This window comes from Myotis davidii, unplaced genomic scaffold (genome assembly GCF_000327345.1).
Source record: "Myotis davidii unplaced genomic scaffold, ASM32734v1 scaffold115, whole genome shotgun sequence".
Lineage (NCBI taxonomy): Eukaryota > Metazoa > Chordata > Mammalia > Chiroptera > Vespertilionidae > Myotis > Myotis davidii.
The window spans coordinates 2,869,818-2,892,836 of NW_006291010.1; the positions used below are offsets into that span (position 1 = coordinate 2,869,818).

Consider the following 23,019-nt stretch of genomic DNA (forward strand, 5'->3'; position numbering starts at 1 on the left):
AGAGATTAAAACTCACCCACATCTGTTTTGTTGAGTACCCTGTCTAGACAATCTTTGCTTTCTCTTACCATTTTTAAGAAAAGCTTACTGATCCTTCCTCTAGGGAGAGGATTTGAGGATCATTGGATCACAAAGGCACGTAAATGAAGGGCATGCTGTGTTTAAACTTTAGAAAAACAGGAAGCCAAGCCTTAGTTTGCCAAACCCTACCATCATGGTGAGGCTAGGAGCCCAAGTTCTGTCCAGAATATCTGAACATTCTGATTGGGTGCTTATCACCGAGTATTTGTTTTTGTGTCAGACAGACGTGATCCAACTGCACTACTCTGGCATGAAATTTTAGAACAGTTAAGGAGAGTATCAGTACCTTTGGCCCAGATTATTTAATGTGAAGAATCCAAGTGGAATATACATTAGGAGGGAGTGATGTTATATTTCCTAGTGTCAAACTGAACTAGGATGAAATTCACTTCAGTGTACTTATCTAGAATAAAGCAAACAATTGCAGCTGCTTGGTAACTGGAAAGAGTAACTAAGCCTGCATTTCAGTTGGATTTCCATCCAGTCTCTGCCTTTTGAAGTTAAAATTATCAGTGTGACAAATTTTCATTTATCTTGTGTTTGATTACTTTTCATTTTTTAAATTACAAATTAAAAATGGTATAAGAGAAAATTAAAATAACCTAAAAGAAATTTAAGCCATAAAAATTTTTGTCCCTTTAATGAATCCTTCACTCTCAAGTCAAAGCCAGAAATATCTCACATGTGAACTAAATACCATTAGGAATCATATTGTGGTACCGGCACCTCCCCCTCAATAATGAAAATCCATTGATTCTTCACCTGCAATGTTTTTGATAGAGGGTGACAAATGCCTTTTCCAGTGAATTGCCAGATTCAAGAATTTCTCAAGGCCTATGCCTGGTGAGACCTATTTTAAACCTCTAAACTGCCAGTAAGGATTGGTCTCAGGTGATCTTCCAAGGAAGTAAAAATGTATTCCAAAGCATACTTAAAATCCTTTAGCATTTGCTCACTTTATCCAAGAGGGGAGAGAAGTCACAGAGGGTCCTCTGCATCCTTGCTACACAGGGGACAGGCATGTGAGTATGGTCAAATGCCAATCATACTCAGCCACTCACCTTGCAGTAGGATGCTGAAAAGAATGATTACCTTGTTAAAAAATGACATTTTGTCAGTCACTTAAAAGCTAACCTAAAGATTAACTGTAGAGGCCTAATTTTGTTTTTTCCAAAAGACCTTTTCTCGTCCTCTAAAACTGTTCACATACTGAAGAGGTGCTCTGGTTATGGACAGAGGTTGAAGGAATGAGGAGTGAGGAGATGCAGAAAGAAGCCCTGTTCTTCATGATGTACAAAACCTGTTCGGCTTGTAGTCTTCCATCTGCAAAGATTTGTGGACCTGCTGTTTTCATCTGGAAGACTGCTCGTTAACAATGCATTACAATTTCTCAAGTTATTACATATGAAATTAACTGCTAATTTTTAGCAATCTGTAGGCAAATTTTCTTCCAAAGGTGGTAATAAAACCAGTGTTTTGTTTTACAATAAGCCACTGAATTACCTAAAGACCATCTCTGTAGCTCTTTCAATGATGCATTGCAGCGGAGAATTCAAAACATCCCACTGCAAGGTGAGTCACTAAGTGGACACTTGATACAGAGCAATGCCTATACCAGACCTGCTATGTCCTCCAACCACTGAGCTCGGCCAATCTGAATAGCTTTAATGGCTTTTTTTTACCCTTCATTTCTTATAATCATAGAATTTTCCTTCTTGGAAACAAAAATTATTCCAGAGATTATCAGAGTGACAGGTACATTAGAGGTATTCCAAAAGATTACAGTCAGTTGGAAACGTTGAACTGATTCATAATAGTTTTTCAAGGCCCACTGCAAGGTGAGTGAGTCACTAAGTGGACACTTGATACAGAGCAATGCCTATACCAGACCTGCTATGTCCTCCAACCACTGAGCTCGGCCAATCTGAATAGCTTTTAATGGCTTTTTTTTACCCTTCATTTCTTATAATCATAGAATTTTCCTTCTTGGAAACAAAAATTATTCCAGAGATTATCAGAGTGACAGGTACATTAGAGGTATTCCAAAAGATTACAGTCAGTTGGAAACGTTGAACTGATTCATAATAGTTTTTCAAGGCTTTGGATCATTTGCATTTTTAAGTTTGTATCAGACATTGCAATTGTTAAAGATAGATTAGGTAGTAATGGTTTCAGAGGATGAAGGGTAATTAGGCCACACAGTACATCTCATGTCCACATCCTATGCAATTTTTGCAGAATGCTGAACTATGTAAACTGCTATTATAAAACAGGCAATTATTGCACCAAATTTTCCATAAAATCCATCCAAGTAAATCTTGTAGCCTCTCGTCTTTGCAGATGAGCATCTTGCCTTTGAGAAGATGCAGTAGGAAAGAAAAAAAAAAACTTGCCACAGAAACCAGCAGGAAGATTTCTTGTCTGAGTTAATGTAAGTTTTTCAATTCATTAGCACTCCCCTCCACCTCATTTATTCACCCAACAAGCATTTATTGAGCACCTTGTATGTACCAGGCACTGTTCTAGGCTCTGGGGTACATTGAACAAAACACAGGAAAGTCCCTGCCCCAGGGGGCTTACATTCTAGTAGGGGAGACAGACAAAACACCTACATACATAATATCACAGGGTTTCAAAATTGCTTTGAAAGATCCTTTCTGCAATCTGTACTGACATCTATGATAAAGTGAGAGGAGAGGCCAACAATGAACTATAGACATTACATGAGTTCCAGGTTCATGATCTCTAAGGTCAACCACTCTGTAAAATGAGGGGAGGTAGAATTAAGTAATTTTTTAAAGGAAAAGGGTCCTTAGGCTCTTTTTTTCATGGTTTTAAAGGAGACTCTTGCACAAAGTCAAGAGCCAGTTTGATGACTGTTCTATGATTTTTAAAAATGTTTAAAAATGAAATATAAGAAATCCTTAGGTATTCCACATACACTCAACACTTGAAATGCCAATCTAAACTTTATAAATAACAAATATCTTATTTACAACTGCTAAAGAATGAAGTTCTGTTACCATGATTAGCTAAGAAAAAAGTTATTTATTCATAAAGCCTACCATTTCCATTGCTGATTACACAACCCCAGTCCCACTTCATTTGTAAAGAGTTTTCTAGCTGTGAAATCCTCTCCTAAGATCACTGACCTTGTGCCCCTAATTAACCTTTCCCACTGGACTATGAGCTCAACGAAAACAGGGGTTGGGTCCTTGCTTCTTTGAAGAACCCAAATGAGATTCTGTCCAGGTAATCCACAGACATGAAAGCATTGCACCTACCCCATGTTTTATGGACATAGGCCTTTTGGGAGCCAACATTAGCTCTTTGGCTATAAAAATAGTTCTGCTTAGTAAAATTAGAGCTATGGGGTACCAAAAGGCACTCTAATGTCCAAAAAGGAAAAAAAAAAGTTTCCAGAACAATTCAGACTAGAACAGTATGAATTAATGAATATCTTAACCTCTTTGGAAGCCCTGGTGGAATGTTAATGTATATTTAATAATGCAAGTGAAATAGCACATCTTTTGCAATCAATTTTTCTTTAAGAAGATAACACTGCTGGAGAGCTGAGTGTCAAATAAGGCTGGGCTCCTACTTATTAACTTGGTATGAGTTATAAAACCTCTGATTCTCTTGAAAGACAAATTGCATCCACTGGTTTGATTTTGAAATAGAAAAGCCTCAAATTTCAATCAATCCAGCAGCTCAGGATGACAGGAAATTTTGCAGGACTCTAAGGACTCTTATTTTCTTATCTGGATCAGATCCCCACTGACACCTGGAGGTTTCTGAAGGCTGCATGCTCTGTCTTTGAGTTTTATCGGTTGCTGTGTAATCAAATATCCTACACGTTTTCAAATTTGATCAGGCAGGCCTCATCAGAAGGACACATCTTGTCAGTGTCTTTAGAGGCAAAGTGAAATCTCTGTCTCAATAACTGAATTTAATTCCTTCCTGTTGCTCTGTGGTGTCAGGATATGTATTATAGAGTGTCAATGTTATCAGAACTGCCTAACATGGGCTGCTGTGTAGAGTCTTTACTATCCTGTCAGTCACTGAAAAGGAATAATGACCGCATCCTTGCTCGGGGAACACTACCACTTCAGGACCAGATGGGCAAGGGTATTGCACGTAACCTTGAAGAACCTTGAAGCAGCAGCATGATACCTTCTAACAATAAACAAGATCTCAACCAGCGCTATATGGACTATGAGGGCAGGTCCAGCAGACATTAGCTGCATAAATGAAAGTCAGAGAAGAATAAGGAAGTTCAGACGACTTTTGGCAACCTAGATCACAGTTACAGGTAAATTCTTGTTGGTAAGGGAAATGCACTTTGGTGTACATCATGGAATTTGCGTGTGTGTTCAAGTTGTTGAGTATATGCTACCAATAAGAATGCAGTCCCTTTCTCGCGAGGATAGGCAGGAGGAATGTAAAGCCCTGATGACGTTCAGTGTCCTTACATCAGCCCTTCCCAACCAACCCAAAGGGTCCATGGGTTGGACACAAGAGTGCATCAGGCTGTTCTTGGCTGTGAGGCTTCAGAAAGTCACTGTGCGCAGTGCGCTCTTGGGGTGGAAGTCTCTGAGCTGATAACTCTTAAGTCCAAACCTCCATGGGCACCATGGCTTCTTTGGTTCCAACAGAAGGCAATAGGCATTCTCCAGACAAGAAATTAAAGGGGAATTGCACCAAGAACCCACGGATCTTTTTCAGTTCTTCCTCAGCTCTAATGGGATCTTCCTTCGCCAATATGGGCTTGGTTATAAAGTCCCTCAGCTGAATTAAAGTGTGCACTTCATCATTGGGAAGGCACCGGAACACCTGATTAAAACACAAAGAGGAAACAGAGTGATAAGTTTAAAAGACAGCATATCCCATTTTTGGAAAATACTAATTCAAGAGACAACTCTTGGCTTTATAAAACACTATTAGTTTTATGTTACAGCATAGAGCTGACTGAAAAGTTGCTTTTCTTATTTACTACAAAGAAACAGACAAATTTTCTTGCTTCCAAAAAATAAAACCATAAGTAGACTCATATCTGATCTATACAAATTATTAACTGCGGGATAATGTCAAGCTTATAGTAAGGAATTTCACTGATGTTATGTTTTAGATAATAATCAACCCTTAGTTTCAGTAGAGGTTCCAGATTAAGAGAAAAATTGTATAATTTATTTTCTCTGACTTTTTATTTTGAAAAATGTTCCTATCTGTGCCTTTATGTAGAGTTTCTACTATATACTTATTTTTCTCATTAAGAATATGTTCCAGATATCATAACACTTCAGCATGCATTTCTTAAGAATAAGGATATGGGTCCATATAACCACAATACCATTCTCACACCTCAGAAAATCAATTGCATATTATTTAAGATGTGGTCCATATTCAGATTTATCCTATTATCTTCCAAATGTCTTTTATAGCTGTTATTATCCCAATCCAGAATCCAAACGAGGCTGTCCACTGTATTTTAAAAATTACATTTTAAAAGACTGCATGCACATGACCTATTTGATCATGGCCTTGGATCTCAATATGAAATAAGGCTGTGTAGATAGTGGTCATGTTTCATTAGACATGATGAAATTTCTGTGCTGGAGGGAGGGGGTTCTGCAAGTCATGAAGAAGAACACACTCTTACCCAACCTGATAGATGGTCAATGGATCTCAGCTTGAATATTTGCTATGATGCAAAGCTGGCTACTTTGTGAGGTAACCTGTTCCATGGTTAGACAACCCTTAACTCTTGTACATAATCAATGGATAGAACTTACCAGGAAATGCATTTGGCCCCCCTAACAAATGGGGCTGGTTTTAAAACACCTTTCCAAAATTAGAGCTGTCCAACAAAGAAAGTGTCTTATTATTAATAAGCTTCATTTTAAGGATGGATGTCATGTACTATGTGATAGATACATTTAATAGGCTAATTTTATCCTCATAACTACCCTAGTGAATATTATTCCTAATTTATAGAAGAATGGAAGGCTCAGAATGTCAAGTCACTATTCACAAAGTTATATTAACAGCAACTGGGTGAGCTGGGTTGAACCCAGTTCTGACTCATTTTTCGATCCCATCTGCCTCTTTTTTCTTTGTCACCAGACATGTACAAAGGCTGGGTAAGCACCTAAGAATGCTCATGATGGATTCCTGAAGCAGAGGAGAGATCAGAATGCCACTAAAGTCTCTTCTAAACCATAATCTGTGGTGCTTTTTGACTCTTTGTTTTCTAATATCTACAGAGAGTTATTTTATTACAACTTGGAGGTAAATTGTTTTTTTACACTCATTAAGAATGCTCCATACCAATAATATGCAGAAATAATGATGTGCTTTTGTAATGAAATTCAATGAAGAAAAAAAGGCAGGGGGCGAGGGAGAGTATGTAAGACTTACCTTGTCATAAATTGTAGCATTTCGAGCTGCCGTTGAAACCCACACCTCCTTGAAGAATTTGTCACTCACTGGATCCTGAATGTCCTCACTTGAGTCAGAAAGATAGCCAAGGACAACCCTGAAATACAAGTGTCCTCCAAATTGAGTAACCAAGATAGAGCAGTCTGCTGCAAGCATTGTTTCTAGTGGTAACTTCATTAAAACTTTGTATGTGTATATGTGTCTGTGTTGTGTTTATATATAAAAAAAACCAAGTTTCAAAACAAAACAGAAGCCCCTAGGTTACTATGATGCTTGAAAGTTTTAACTGTTAAACACATAGAGAGGCCTTAATTTTGATCTAAGAGAGTCCTTGTAATTTGGTCTAAATGGGTGAGAACCATGGAAAATAGGATTAGCATTCACAACAAGTGCCAGCAAATAAAACACGTAACCTTGAAGAAACTTGAAGCAGCAGCATCATATCTTCTAACAATAAACAAGATGTGTTAAGCCCTTTCCAAGAGCTATCTCAGTAAACCCTCAACAACATTATGAAAAATCAACTATTATCTTCATTTTATAGATAAGGGAACTAAAGCACAGAGAGGTTAAATAACTTCTTTAAGGCCACACAGCTGGTAAGCTGTAGACCTGGGCCCCTGACCAGGACCATCTCAAACCTGTGCTCTTAACCATGACTTGACCTCTGTCCCTCCCTCTCTCTGTCTGTCCCTCACTCCCTCTGTCCCTCCCTCTTTTCCTTCCTACCTTCCTCCCTTCCTTCTTTCCTTCGTTTGGTCCAATAACTATGCTGAACTCTAGGGTACAGAAAGAAATACAAATGACACGGAGCCTCTCTGGGTAGATTTAAATTTAGTGGGTGAGATCAACAATGAATAAATAATCATCCTCAAAGGAATTAACTAAAATTTTGATAAATACAGATATACTTTAAGAGTATGAAGTGGGAGTAATTAGGGAGGCTCTAAATTTTGCCTACCTGTTTACATAACCCTATTATCTTTTAGAATTCAGTACAAAGTCACCTCCATAAAACTTTTTATCCCCCCCTTCCCCCTTCCAATCTCCTATTCTCCCCATCAAGCCTGGGAGGTTTGAACATTCTTCCTCTGTTCCCCACTATAATTCATATATGCTTTGTTTTTATCAGAGCACCTGCAATACACACTATGCAGCTTTTTATGTCTACCAGGCCCATTTCCCACTTCTAGCATATACATTCTCTGAGAGAACATGACTTGGCTACTCTCATATCCCCAGAGTGCCTGGCATAAAAGAAACCACACACTAGATGTTATCTGAATGATCATATATAAACAGGTTACTCAAAATTAGAAGCTCTCAAGCAAAGCAAGATAAGTTTTAGAGGTCATATTTGAAAATGATAAAAACCCTGTACTGAGAGAAGGCCTTAGAGTTGAAAAGGACTTCCATCTTAATCCTGTGAGGTAGATGGTACAGGGTTCCTATTTTGTAGATGGGGACCTAAAGTTTAGACACATACTAGTAACAGAGCTAAAATTCAAACTGAGTCCAAAGTCCTTTGCTCACATACCTGGTATGTTCCAAGAATAATAGAAAGACTTGTGCTTAGTTAGAAATAGAAATGGGGAAATAGGCCTTAGAAGGACTTTGGTGTTCACATTGAGTGAAACTGGGGCATATAGCAGACACTGGGGCAGAGGAGGTATAGGATCCGACTTGAAATTGAAATATGGCTGCTGTATTGAGAACAGACTGCAGGGCAGGGTTGGAACGGGGAAATCAGTCAGGAGTTCCTGCAGTAACCTAGGTGAGAGATGGTGGCAGCTTGGGTGGTGGAGAGAAAGGAAGAGCCAATGGGTTTTACTGATAATATAGGTATAGGGTGTGAGAAAAAGTGAGGCGCCAAGAATGACTAGCAGGGTTTTGGCTTGAGCAACTAGGAGAACGCAGTTGCCATTAGCCGAGACTCGGAATTCTGTGGATAGAGCCAGTTTGTGGGGGAAGATTAGGAATTCCATTTTTAATCTATTGAAATATCTATTAAATAGTCAAGTGGCAACGTTAGGCAGGCAGTTGAAAAAATGAATCTGGAGTTTGGGAGGGAAGGCTTGGTTGGAGATATACATCTTAGAATGGTCCATATATGTATATGCATAAAGCCATGTGACTTTAACTGGGTTTACCCAAAGGAGTGAGTATAGACAGAGAAGGGGACCTGGGCACCTCAGCAGTGGGGGAGTGGAGGAGGGGCCGTGGAGACTGGAGAAAAGCCAGAGGACCTTGTGTCCCGGAACCATATGACGTATGGCGTCAAGCAGAACTGTGTCAATTTCAAATGGGAAGTGACCATTGATTGGATTTAACAGTGTGGAGGTCATTATGTTGTTCTGTCCCAATTCTCTCCAACATTATCAACTCCTGAAAAGGCTCAGTCAGCCCTACAGGGATAAAAAAGCATCTCATTTTAGTTTTAGTCTGCGTTTTTTTTTTGCTATATTAAAATTCTTTAAAGTAAGTGGATCTGGCACCATGGGCTCACTGGTAATCTTGGAGTTTTGTAACCTCAAATTCTATTTCCACTTCAAATAATGTCTCCTTCAGCCAATATAGGAATCACTTTTACACAGGTCTTCAGGGATTATGTTTGCACACGGATGCTGCTGCTCATTAAGACCCAAAGCTAAATCTGACTGCACCTAATTTGAGGGACCGTACAAGTTATAACAATAAGTCAGTTATAATAATTCCTTGGATTTGGGTCAGGTCTAACCAGCTGAAAACTGAGCAAAAAGAATGTTTCTGTGACTTTGCTTTTAAATTAGAACAAGAAGTAGGCAACATGTCTGCCATGTTATCGGTGAAGAGCTTGTATGTAGAAAAAGTATTTAAATAAGTCTATAACAGACAACATCTAGTAATAAATTATTTTCCCTGTCAGTTTTTTAATAATAAGAAACTTATATTGAAATGCACAGTGAAGCCGAAACCGGTTTGGCTCAGTGGATAGAGCGTCGGCTTGCGGACTGAGGGGTCCCGGGTTCGATTCTGGTCAAGGGCATGTACCTGGGTTGTGGGCACATCCCCAGTGGGGGATGTGCAGGAGGCAGCTGATCGATGTTTCTCTCTCATCGATGTTTCTAACTCTCTATCTCTCTCCCTTCCTCTCTGTAAAAAAATCAATGAAATATATTTTTAAAAAAAGAAATGCACAGTGAAAATAATATGAAGTACTCTGGGTATTGTTCTGAGGACTAAGGTTCCAGAGAAAATGGGTTTGCTTTTATGTTGATGTGTATAATGGCAATTATTTATTTAAAGTTGAATTGTTTACACATCAGTGGGACAATAGAAAAGCTGCAGCAAATTGTTTCTGTTCTTCCCATTCCTCACGTCTGTCGCTTTAAATGATTCTGACTCTACTTGTGAAGATAATGGTTTCTGCTGAGGGATGCTTATGTCCGTGAAGTTTGGATAATTTTCTAGGACTTAATGAACTGTTGGACATATAGTTGCAGCGCCCTGATGATTGATTCTACTTAGAACTGACTTCACATTAAAATATGTCTCTCTATTTTTTTACAAGATGGAAAATTGATTGAAGTTGCATTTTTTAAAGAGGAAAAAAATGGCTACAATATTTATCTTTGAGAATATTTCCTAATAAAAGGAGCTAAAATGGACACAAGGTGTTTGTGTGCTTTTAAATATATTATCTGTGTTTGCCATGGTGGCAAAATGAAAATGATTGTTGAGGAACAACTGCTTCTTTAAGGCAGTTTGAAAATAGTCAGGAAAAATAAAAGCACCTAGGAATAAATTTAACATGAAATGTATAAGAGCAGCATACAAAAAACTCTAATGCTTACTTAAGAACACGCCCTGCCCCCAATAATAAAAACCCTTAAGCTTTATTTAAGAGAAAAAAAAATTGTTGAATAAATTGAAGTTTATATCTTCTTCTTAAATAGGATGACTTGATATTATAAAGATGCCAATTCTTTTATATCTATAATAATAAAAGGGTAATATGCTAATTAGACCTGATGTCATTCCAGACATCATTCCGGATGAAGCTGGGGCCGGAGTGAAGCCCGCATCCCTGGTGCCAGAGGGAAGCCAGTGCCGGCAGCTGGGGGACGGAAGGCCTACTCTTGCACACATTTTGTGCAATCAGTCCTCTAGTTAATCTATAAATCCACTGTAATCCCAATAAAAATTAATAAGAGAGCTTGAATAAATAACTCAAATTTCATGTGTAAGGATGAATATTTAAGAGTAGCCAAGGTTATTCTAGAAAAGAATATTAATTTGGGGAAGTGATATGGCAAGAAGTAGTATTACAATGCGCAGCTACAATAATTAAAATGCTATCAAATTGCAAGTAAACTGACTTTCAATAGAACATCGTGGAGAGCCTAGCGATGCCAGGATATGTGGCCACTCAGTGTATCAGCAGGTTAGAGAGGCCAAAAGCACCCGCAGCACATCATGCAGTTCTGGGTCGGCTGGTTGGTTAGGGGGAAATGTGAGCGTTCCCACCTCATTTCTTATACCCAAGTAAATTTCAGATGTTAAATGTGAAAAGTAATATCAAATAAGGACTAGTAAAATATAAGGAAATATTTAATCTTGGGCTGGTAAAGCTATTCTAAACCTATAAGAAAAGTGGGGTGGTGGGCATCGGGGAGAACCTTGATTGCTTTGATGAATAAGAATTGAAATTTCCCATAAATCCTTTAAATAAGAGGCAATTGAAAATCAGATGTGCAACAAACGTGGCATAGAAATTTATAATTACTTACAAATCATTAAAATTAAATTAAAACATTTAAACTGGGCAAAGAGCACAACTAGGTGAGACAATCTACAAAAGAACAATTACATGTGAATATATTTTTGAAAACCCTAAAAATTCAACTTAAAATAATAAAATTCCATCTGAAATCCACCAAATTGACGAAGACTAAATAAACTAACAGAACTCAGAGAAGACGGGGAATAAGCCCTCCAAATATTGCTAGTGACACAATAGGAAGTTGGAAGCAAAGAACACGTGCTGGGGTACTTTTACCAGAAATCCCATAGTTAGGATTTAGTTAAGGAAACAATTAAGAAAGTAAACTAGATGCTATCTAGAAACATACCATTTTTTTAATATCAGCAGAAAATCTGCCTAACAATGAGGTTCTACTGAAAGGAATTATGGCATACTCAGTATAATGCAGCCATTAGATGTTATAGAATACTTAATGACATGAAAGTGTGTGTAACATTACTTAAATAAGAAATAATTTTGTAGAACTGCAAGATCTTAATCATGTTTTCTTTAAAAAAGGACATAAAGTATAGCAATATATATGTATAGAAAAAAAAGTGGAATGATATACGTCAAACGTTAAAATTGTTAGCACTGGGTGGTGGGATTACAAATAAATTTGATTTTTTAAATTCCTTTTCTGTGTTTGCCAAATTTTGTACAATGACAATATGTTGTAATCAGCACGACTTACTACTATAATTATTATACATTTAGAACGTTATAAAGAAGCCCGCCACTTTAAAGAAAAGACTAAAGCTCATGGAACTGAAAAGATGACATTTCTAGTTTACACAAGAAATATTTTTTGCCTGTCTATGCTGCAGTAGGCATCAATGGGTTGATTAGCAGGATACTAATTTTAAACTCTCCCCTGCTAAACAGAACACATTAGGAGCTAATTAAAATATCAATGGTTTGAAAAAATCTTACTGGCAAAACAATTAGTAACAAAGGCAATAAAAATTGTGAGAAGGTATTGACAGTCCAATTTTGAGGGATGGGTTTGCTGAGCTCCTGGGGCAGTGAGAACAGAGTGAACCATCTCTGAAACCGAAGCTTTTAATAGTTTTCAAAAGCAGAGTTAGGAAGGAGGGAAATGGCCACCCGATTTGCAGGAAGGGAGGGGCTCATTTTGGGCCCATCGGTTTCCAAATGCGACCACTAACACCAGTAGGGTTGAGACAATGCTGTTGCATGTGTCTGTGTCGTGCTGTTCCCCAAATAGCTGAAAGCACTGCCCTTACACAGGGACACTTGCTCCTCTCACTGTGAAATCCAATCCTGGCAAATTTAGTTCTAGAATCACGGTTGTGAACTTACTGCAATAGCCTAGAGGTGAGAGAGTGGTCGGGGTGTCCACAGACAGTGGGAGCTCAGTATGTCTCAGTGAGCAAGGGACGAGTGAGAGGAGATAAGGAGCCATCTCTGAGTCAGGTTCCAGAAGGACCACTGACCCCTGAGTCTAGATAACTGGGCCTGGGATGGGGCCAGTTTGAGCCTAACTCTAGAAAGTTCTCAGTAACAATTAAATGAAGGACTCTGCCCAGTCAGTGTAGCTCAGTGATTGAGCGTTGACCTATGAGCCATAAGATCAGGGTTTGAGTCCCACTCAGGGCACATGCCCGGGGTTGCTGGCTTGATCCCCAGTGTGGGGTGTGCAGGAGGCAGCTGATCAATGATTCTCTCTTACCATTGATGTTTCTATCTCTCTTTCTCCCTCTCCTGTCTGAAATCAATAAAAACATATATTAAAAATAACAATAAATGAAGGATTCATTTCGGGCCACGTAGCCCTTGCTTCCTAACCCTGTGTTCCCTCTGATTGATTACAGGTTTGTTTAAAACTCACACCTTCTTGCAGAAGGTCAGCAATCTCCCATGTCTGGAGCCATCTTCAATGAGAACCAAAGTTTCCACATATAAAATAATACCAGTAGTCTCTGGCATTCACTGAAATAATTTTTATTATATCCTTATATTACCAGAACCATTTCCATTTCTAGAAATAAACGTGCTATAAAAAACTTAAGTAGATACTGGATAGTCTGACCTGGCCTAGATTTAAAATGCTAGTTTCTCCATGACACATACACATAATACAAACCTTAAAACACAAAATGTCTGAGCCACACATACTGTCATTTCACAGAGTCCTGGTAGTTCACGTCCTGTATCGGGGAGACACGATTAGAGGAAGAAGAACCTGGAAAGGCGGCTGAGGCTGGGCCCGGCTCCAGTTCTACTGCAGTACAGGTACTCAAGACAGATCCAGGCTCGGAGGCTCACCTGAAGCACTGTAGCCGAAGTCCGTGGGCAAACCGGCCTGCCTGGTACTCTTCTCCATCCATCACTGAAGGGACCGTCTCGGTGTCCTGCACAATGACTGCCATTTCACTGTCTCGCTTTCCCAGCATGCTTCGGTCATTGATGTTGGCAGAGCCTGTAGGAGAAACAGTGAAGCTGAACAATCTTCTCTTCAAGGCAGACACTGTCAGCTGCCCTCCCACTTGATTCTACCTTGCTAACAAAACCCTAATTGTGTCCAGGTTAGCAAGAGCTGCTGTGCTTTAGGGATGCGGGCCCTTCCCTAACCCAGGGGTGCATCTGGATCAGTCTAAGCCAGCTGTTATAATTTCATTATTTTGGCCAGTGTTGGACTTAGATTGGGCCCTTGACATGATTCTAGGCCAGCGGTTCTCAACCTGTGGGTTGCGACCCCTTTGTGGGTCGAACGACCCTTTCACAGGGGTCGCCTAAGACCATCGGAAAACACATATATAATCACATATTGTTTTTGTGATTAGTCACTATGCTTTAATTATGTTCAATTTGTAACAATGAAATTGGGGGTCACCACAACATGAGGAACTGTATTAAAGGGCCGCAGCATTAAGAAGGTTGAGAACCACTGTTCTAGGCAGTGTGACATGAGGAAAAGTCTGCTAGGGGCTTCTGCAAAGGTTTTTTTTTTTTTTTTGTTTTCATAAACTGGAACAAGAACAGAATGCTGCTGCTTCCAGCCTTTGGCTATTTTTCACTGAGCAGGTGGATGAGGATGTGATTCGTAGGCTGCTGCAGTAGTTTTGTAACCATGAGGAGACAGACAAGCTGGAGATGGCAGGGCAGAAAGAAGCAAGACCCTGGGTCTCTAAGTCACTGAATTAGCCAGCACTAGAACGTTCTCACCTTCTGTTATGTAACAATACGTTTTCCTTATTGTTTCACATGCTTCTAGCTGGATTTTCTATTTTGTGGCTCAAAGGATTCTAACTGGTATAATCATTAAGCATACAAAGAATACAAGATATGCTTACCAGTTCAACTCAGTCAGTTTTGAGACTTACTCAGCCTCTGTAGACTTTAACTTATGTTCATAGAATTATGAGCATCAAAACCCAAGGGTACCTTCACAAGCAAGAGTCCACTCCCAATACAGATTACCGTCAGTAGCTCTGGGTTTTCCATTCTCTGGCCTCACTTGTGTGGCATGCCAACAGCTTCTGTATCAACTTTCTTCCAGCCTATTTTTAAATCCAAACGAGCTAAGAATGTTGACTCCCATGTGAAGGACAATTATTTTAATAGTTCAACCTGTGCTTGCTGCGTTCCTCAGCCTCGCATGCAGAAAACCCATCACGTTTTCTGTGTCAATCACTGCAGATTCATTCTTTGAATCCTTGAGGTGTCCTAGAAACTACAGAAGGGCCTGACTGGTTCTTTCTTCTTCTTCTCGCTTCTCTTGCCCTAATCACATACTCCACTGCCTCTGGGGGAGTGGGGCACTGGGGCACCGGCTAGCCCCTGTGATGGGGACATTCGGGGTATAAGGTGACAGCAGCCTGGCCCGAGCCCACCTGGAGGGATGTTGTACATAAGAAAAATCGGGCCCATCTTGAAGAGACATTACTACCGTTTGCACAAAGTTGTCATGTAGTTAATATGCAAATCTATGATAACTATGGATGCGAATGGAGCCCCACAGTGACCCTGGGTGACGGAGAAAGGATGGAGCACCTCACCAGACATTTGGGAGCACTACCAGAATGCTGTAAGGTGACAAGACAACCTTTGAAACAATTTGTTTTGTTAGCAACCAGTAGTCCTTTATACATACACTTTTTGATTACACTAGAAAATGTACAGCTAGATCTTTGGATTGGACAGTTGGCACAGCCTTAGTGTGGGCCAAGTCATTGAGTCTTTCTCAGCTTTGCCTTTTATACATTGAGATCATAATGTCATTGTAAGAATTAAGTAAGGTCATGTGAAAGCACTTGTTAATCTATAAATGGCCCTACAAGTGTTAATTATTATTGGCATCATTATCAAATTCTTGTTAATCCTTTATAATGTCTCCTCTCTGGGTTAATCACCCCTCACCCTGGTGTGTGAACTGTAGCGTGAAGAGGAACCAAGTTCCCACAGTGCTGCTTTGGGACTTCACTACCCCTGGCCTCCAGCAGGGGCCACTCTCGGGCTGCAGGCTGCTGGATTGGGTGGTCATCACTGCTCTCCACTGGCAGGAACACTGGGGATGGGAAGCCTCCTACACTCAGACACACACACACACACACTTTCACGCCAGTCGCCCAGTCTCCCTCCCACCAAGGCGGGCTGTATTCCCAAAGAGAGAAACACATTCCTGGCATTCTGAGCTGGAATTCTTAGAGAGAGGAGTGGTTTTTCTATTTCCAGGGCTGATTTGGAGTTACCCAGGGCACTGACTCTCAACCACACTGAGTAGGTGTTGGCTACTATTTAATAGAAATGTGAAAAGGGGCTGAGAATATTTTAGATGAATGTAATGAATGAGATACTGAAAAAAGAGATGTTTGTTGATGTAAATGCTACCTCTATTCTTGTTAAACGGTTCCACATTCTGAAAAGCAAATTCAGAACAGCAGATATAACATCATTCTATTTTATAACATGGGAAAGAAGAGAGGGCGAGGCTCTAGAAAATCACACATTGAACTGTTAAGTAGGGGGAGTGCCTTCTGGCTAAGAAAGGGAGGACAAAAAGGGGAATTCTGACCTTTTGTTCCATACATGCCCTTAGAGTTTGCATTGTTTACAACAAATACGAGTTGTAGTCACATAGTATTGTTTTGCAGTAACTACAATCTCTTATTTTCATTAGGATATTGGCTTGATATTTAAAACCACTTAATTTTTAGAAAATGGTATTTTCTAAGTCTCATAATATTAGGGAACTTTTTAAGACATATGAAATACAACAAAATACAAAGGAGTATATGAAAAAATATATTTCTTTGGAGTACTGAATCATCACTGAATTTAACACCCAGACCGAAAAACAGAACCTTACCGCATCCCGGAAGCCCTTGGGTGTCTCCCATGCATGCCCTTCCCTCTCCGAGAGGGAAACTTTCTAGAGAATTTGCTGCTCATGATGTTCTGCATGCTTTTACTTTATATAAAGGGAATCCTATGTAATCTTTTGAGATTTGCATCTTTTGTTCAATAGTATGTCTTTGGGATTTATCTGTGCATAATTGTAATCATGATTTTCCTTGAATGAACACACAAGGGCTGATTCATTCTATGTTGATGGACGTTTGGGCTGTGTCTGAGTTTTGCTGTGATGCACAGTTATGCTCTAACACAGTGCGTGTATGTCTCCTGGTACACACACGAGTGTTTACCTGGGCTCTGTCCTCAGGACTGGAGACCTGGTGCTCCACAGCCTTGCCAATACTTGGATTGCATTGCATGGCTTTCTAATTTTGGCTAATTGGTATTTTTAAAAACTGTTCTTTGTCTATTACATTAATGATGATGGACATCTTTTGTATATTTATGGGTGTCATATATGTCCTCTTTGGTGCTTTTCTACTACAGTTCCTTTGCCCATTTTACCTTGGGTGTTGTCTTTTCTGACTGATTCATAGGAGTTCTTTATTGGTTTGGATTATTAATTATGCTGCAAATATCTATTTTCAGTTTGTAGTTTATCTTTTTATTCTCTTTATAGGTTTTTTTTTTTTTTTTAACAAATACAGTTTCTAAATTTTAAGGTAGCTGGATTTATCCATCTTTTCCTTTGTAAATTTTTTCACATTTTGTTTCAGAAATTGTGAATCCGCCGGTGGTAGGCAGAATAATGGCCCTGAGGGATTTGTTTAATGTAAAAGCCTGTGGATTTGTTGTGTTACATGGCAAAGGGGAAATAAGATTGCTAATCAACTGACCCTAAAATAGGGAGACTACCTTGCATTAGCTGGGTGAGCCTAATTTAATCACCGGGGTCCTTAAAGCAAAGGGGGTTCAGAGGGAGATTACAGCAGAATGGGTTGAAAGTTTTGGGAACTTTCAGAGAGATGGAACAGAGCTGCCTTCAGAGATGGAGCAAGGGGGTCACGAATGTGGGCCGCCTCCGGAAGCTGGAAAAGAAAACGACTTCCCTCAGAGCCTCCAGGAAGGAAGACGGCCCTGCCGACACCTGATGGCAGCCCAGTGAGACTCATGTTGGGCTCCTAACCTACAGAACAATAAGTGTGTGCTGTTTGAAGCCACTAAGTTTGTGGCCATGTGTTACTGCCACAAAAGACAAGGAATTTACCAACGGTACCCTATTTTAGCTTATTAAAGGACAACTGATTCTTCCATTGAACCCACATCAGCTCTTCTGTCCTTCCACCACTTGTGTTCCCTGTGTGTCCAGTTCAGAAGCTCTTAGCTTGGACTGTACATGAGCATCGCCTAGGCAGTGTTTAAAAATACTGGTGCCAAAAACAAAAACACCTTGATGTCTGGGCTCCACACCAGACCAAATAATCACAATTTCTGCAAGTAGAAACCAGCCATTAGTATTTTGCAATACCATCCCATCCCTTCATCTATCCTTTTTTTTTTTTTTTTTGAGGGGTGGGGGGTGGTGAATCTAGTTTAAGGTAACTTGCAGACTTGAATAAACCTCCCCCTGAATGATATGTTTTCTTAAAGCTCCCCAGGCAATTCTAATGCAGCCAGGGTTGAGACCCAGCAGACTAGATCCAGTGTAATCTCCCTTTACTGGGGCAGCCCTTCAACTCCAGCCATTCACCTACCCACCCTGACCTTCCTGCTCGGGTTCTGCACTACCCACGTGGATGCTCTGGTGTCAGGTGGAAAGAATACCCACCACCCCTCCAGCCCAGAAGGGCTGCAGGGCAGCGGCAACATCTGATTCCTGCTTTACGTCTCCCTACTGTGCTCTGCAGTGGATCAGTGAACACTAAAACATCATTTCACCTCGTCAACTGATAACACTAAAACATCATTTCACTTCGTCAGCCAGATAGAGTTAAATTATACATAAGTACAGCCTCGTGTTTAGGAAAGCAAATAAATGTTAACTTGGTTCAGTGACAATATTGAGATGGATTAGAAAATTGGACACAGGCTTCATAACCAGCAGGTCACCCAGGCCAACAGATAATGAAAGCTACCAGTATACACACAAGAGACCTTCAATGGGAGAAAGCAAGTATTTCCTCATGAGGAAAAAGCGAGGGTGAACAATCACTCGTTTTTCTTAGGTCAATTATCCAATAATTCTGGCATACATTTCCCATGTTAGAAATTTTAATCATGGATCACTTTAACTTCTTTTAAGCTTTTAGATACTTGCTTAATCCTGTTCAATATTTTTCACATAAGTTCTCAAATGCCTCTCTGAGAATTCCCAATGTTGTTCTCTGTGTTATGAACTTAAACAGGCTGATGTGTGTGAGAGCAGCAACAACAACATGTTGCTTAGTCTTAGAGTCTCCACTGAGATAAAAGGAATAGAAGCACCTTTGGAATTTTCCAGGGGAATCTGTGGTGCCCTTGAGGAAGGAGAGACAGAAACCCAGTCCCTGAAGACAAACGTAAGACCCCTTCACACTCCGAAGGCCACATCTTCTGTTTCTATAGAGTGGACAGGAATTATGGGCAACATTGATCTGTTACTGTTGGCCTGAATAAACTACAGTCTTTTGGGGGGTTCAGAGACCTTTCTAGAAAATAAGGCAATTAAAAAAACTCAACCAACCTAGTGAACTGATGGCTCTGCTACTGAAAACTACTCTGCACGGATCCTTTATGTAAAACAAAGCAGGCTGCAAGCCCACATGACCTTTACAGGTAAAATATTTACAGCTGTCATTTTTTACTCCCAGAGTTCTGAAGTCTTTCTAAAGACATCCAGTGAACTTTATTTCACTTTGTTTTTCCATTTCAGCAAACATCAGCATTTCCCCTTCCTACTGCCACTGCCGAATTTAATATAAATATATTCTGAAATGGCTCTGAAGAGCAAGGCCAGAGTAGCTGTGGGAAATAAGAGAAACCCTGTTATGGGGGAAACGGGGGAGGAAACAAATCCCTATAGTGCTCTGGTCCGTATAGAGCAAGGGATCAGCGACACAAAACATTTTTCTTAAATGTCCTGTATATGTATAAAAAGTGTGTGTGTGTGTATCTGTGTGCACGCACGTGTGAGACCACACTGTAGTCTATACATTTTCTAATTTCAGAAATATTTTTCTTTCTTTTCAAATCATGTTCCAGGTAAGACAGTCTCATTACTACTAGATAAGAGATTCCCCCCTGCTTTTTACAGGGGAGGATAAACATATTTATGGCCAAAACATTTCAAAATACTCCAAAACATTTAGTTTCTTAAAGAATAGGGAAGTATCTGACAATAGCTGGAAAACTACACTCCATTTAAAACAGATGAGCAGAATCCCCAACAGTGGGACACACTGTATCTCTAAGTAACACCTCCCATCCTTGTCAACTCACTTACCTGGGTGATTATTAATACTGTTCTCATCCTGCCCTTTCCATGTATGTGTAACATCATATTTGAAAGCAAAACAATTCCAGGGTGGGAAAACAAAGCTTTCCATGTGTATGAGACAACAAAGCTGAACACCCATCCCTCTGGGCAGGTTGACCTAATCTGGGTAGAATATACAACCAGTAACTGTCTCCGAATCTGCTGGTGGAGAGAGGACCTCTGGAAAACTCTGTTGTGTATCCTTGACAAGAAAAGACTGGGGTGCATCATATCATTACTTCCCAATTTCCCCTAACCACCTTACACCAGCAAAGCTGGTCCCCTCTGCACCTGGTTAATGACACCCACAACAGACTCTAGGGGAAAAACAGAATGTGCAGAGGCAACCATATTTTTATATCCTTCCGATTCTGACTCTTGCACAACTTCAGAGCTGTGAAAACGGTTAGGTAGGTGTGGTGCAAACACATACAAATTACTGTCAGGTACTCATTTCCTCCCCATTTCTCCCCCGTCCATTCCCAAAATGTAGGTACTTGGATTCAATAAAAATAAGGGGACAGTAAAGAATGAAAGAGAGCAGGCCAATTATTGCACTGCTGGGTCTAACTGCTACCCTTGGATACTGTAATTTGCACAATGGCCAGTTAATTGCTCTGCGCCTGTGTTTCTTCATGGATAAAAGCAGGGATTGGAAAGGTTGTATGCAAAGAAGACTGCTCCAGAAATGTTTTAGATAGTATGTTACTGTCTCTCTCAACTGCAAAGGAAGCTTGGGAGGAATAGAAAGAGAGGTTTTTGCATGATATAAGTCAACTAGCAAGAAACACAATTAAGGACTTGTATGCATGCATATTAGCATAACCAATGGACACAGACACTGGGGTGGTGGGGGCTGCCTGAGGTGGGAATGGCTGGGAGGGGGCAGTCAACTGGGGGAAAAGGAGGCATATGTAAAACTTTAGCTGATAAAAAAATTATAAAAAAAGAAACAATTAGAGACCATCTACTTACCAATAATAACAGTGTTGTCATCAGCAATTAGCAACTTGCTGTGGACGTAGATGAGCTCAGTGACTAGGTTTCCTTCAAGCTCTGCATGTGTTCTAAGACCACAGAATGATATATAATTTATCCACTGATTGCCAACTGTAGGTTTAAAAAGAAATTACTACAATTAATATAGCCAAGCTCAATAAAGGCACATTACATTTTATCAAAGCAAATATACTACTTAAATAGACTGTTAAGAATGGATGGTGTAATGTGTGTGTGAATGTGTGCATGTAATTTCAGAACTCACTCAGGATCTATTTTTGCTATCTGGAGAATTTTACACTGTTGACTTGGTGCCTACAGATTAAAGATCATACTGAAGTGCTTTCTGTATCTTCCCTTTGCAGAGGCTATCCAAAAATATATTTAAGTATGAACATTTTATTTTGATGATTTGGGGAATAACTACTTAGTATTGATCATTAAAACTGAGCCAGAGTGGACAACCCAAGACTCTGGTGTGACATTTGCATCTATCTTGGTAGACACCTGCTACTGTTTAAATCAGATGCAAGATGAGTGCCCAAACTACCTGATGTATGCATAGTTTGTAACATATTCAGCACAAAGAAGCAGCTAAATTTTACAGACTTTGGGTAAATAAAAATGTTGGCAATTAAATAACACTCCTCCTTCTAAATTATTACAATTAGGGCATGAAAGGAATCCTGGCTACATTGGGAGACTTTCCTTCAGAGCAAGCAGAGCCAGGTTTGTACTTTAATACATTGCCCTCTCATCATGTGAGGGTCATTCATGTGATATGAAACGCATTCCATACCAAGCTAACCCATAACCACTGTTCTGACCTGAGTGACGGCCACAAGATTGTATGAACCCTCTCCCACAGAGCAGCTGTCTTAGATGAGCAAAGTCTGATGCTATAATAAATAAAGTGGAACCAAGCCATCACAAATTCTAATAGAAAGAGAATGTAAATCTTTTTTTTCTTTTATAAGAATCTAAAGCACTTTAATAGAACCAATGGAGCTCATATTCCATTTACTGAAGTTTCCACATATTACTAATGTTTTCTATTTTACTGCTGATGTTATTCAGTGTTTCTATTACATATGGGTATCTTGGAAGGAGTTCTTTCACAGGTTGTATACAGATTCCTCCACTTGCAGATAACCCTTCCCCCACCTATATGGGTGATCGTGCAGCTGTGTTTGCCAGGAGTTGATGTGCTGGTGTTCCAGTACATCGTGTGTGGGAGATGCATTTCCAAGCAGTTTCATGTGAAGGAGATTTTTGCAAATCATTTTTTCGCCATTTGTTACTGTCCTATTGGAAAGATGTTCTATACAAAGCACGGCCTCCTCCTTGAGCCAGAGAGAGGAGCATTTCCTCTTTGAAGCCCTTCAGGCCCATAAAATTCCTGGAAAATCTTCCCAATATAATGCCAAATATATTCTTTTACAAACATTTATTTAGTCCTCCATTTTGCCTAATGTTGCAGAGGTATTACACAGCTTTGTATCCCTAATCCTTGCATAGTACTAACGAAGTTGAATAAACGGGTGAAGAGATGAATGGGTAAACAGGTGGCAGCTAGTATCTCATCTTTTGGTTTCTCTGTATCATCTACTTTCCTGCAGTTGGCTCATGCTCTAGAATCTAAAATTATAAGACATAAAGCAGCTTTTTAAGAGAATCATGGAGCAAATCCTATGCTAAAATAAACATTTTTGCAGTGAGTTCCCATAAAATATCCACATTGAGCAATAAAGTAGACCAATGCTTCTCAGTGTGTAGAAAGACCACCTCTGGGGGGTCCAGTAAAAGCAGAATCCTGGGACCCTCCCCAGAGGTTCTGATTCAATAGAAATCTATAATTCAAGTGTCCTAGGGGATCTCATTCCTT

General features: G+C 39.8%; 1 protein-coding gene across 1 annotated transcript in view; it reads right to left on the minus strand.

The window, feature by feature from the left end:
* Window positions 1-2,554: 2,554 nt before the first annotated feature.
* Window positions 2,555-23,019, minus strand: part of PLD1 (phospholipase D1) — a 193,482-nt gene continuing 173,017 nt past the window's right edge. The window contains exons 25-28 of the mRNA XM_015564187.1: window positions 21,111-21,245; window positions 13,592-13,745; window positions 6,499-6,616; window positions 2,555-4,914 (exon numbers count right to left, since the gene is read on the minus strand). Of these exons, the coding sequence (XP_015419673.1) occupies window positions 4,690-4,914; window positions 6,499-6,616; window positions 13,592-13,745; window positions 21,111-21,245 (632 nt within the window). The 3' untranslated portion in view covers window positions 2,555-4,689. The remainder of the gene's footprint in view (window positions 4,915-6,498; window positions 6,617-13,591; window positions 13,746-21,110; window positions 21,246-23,019) is intronic.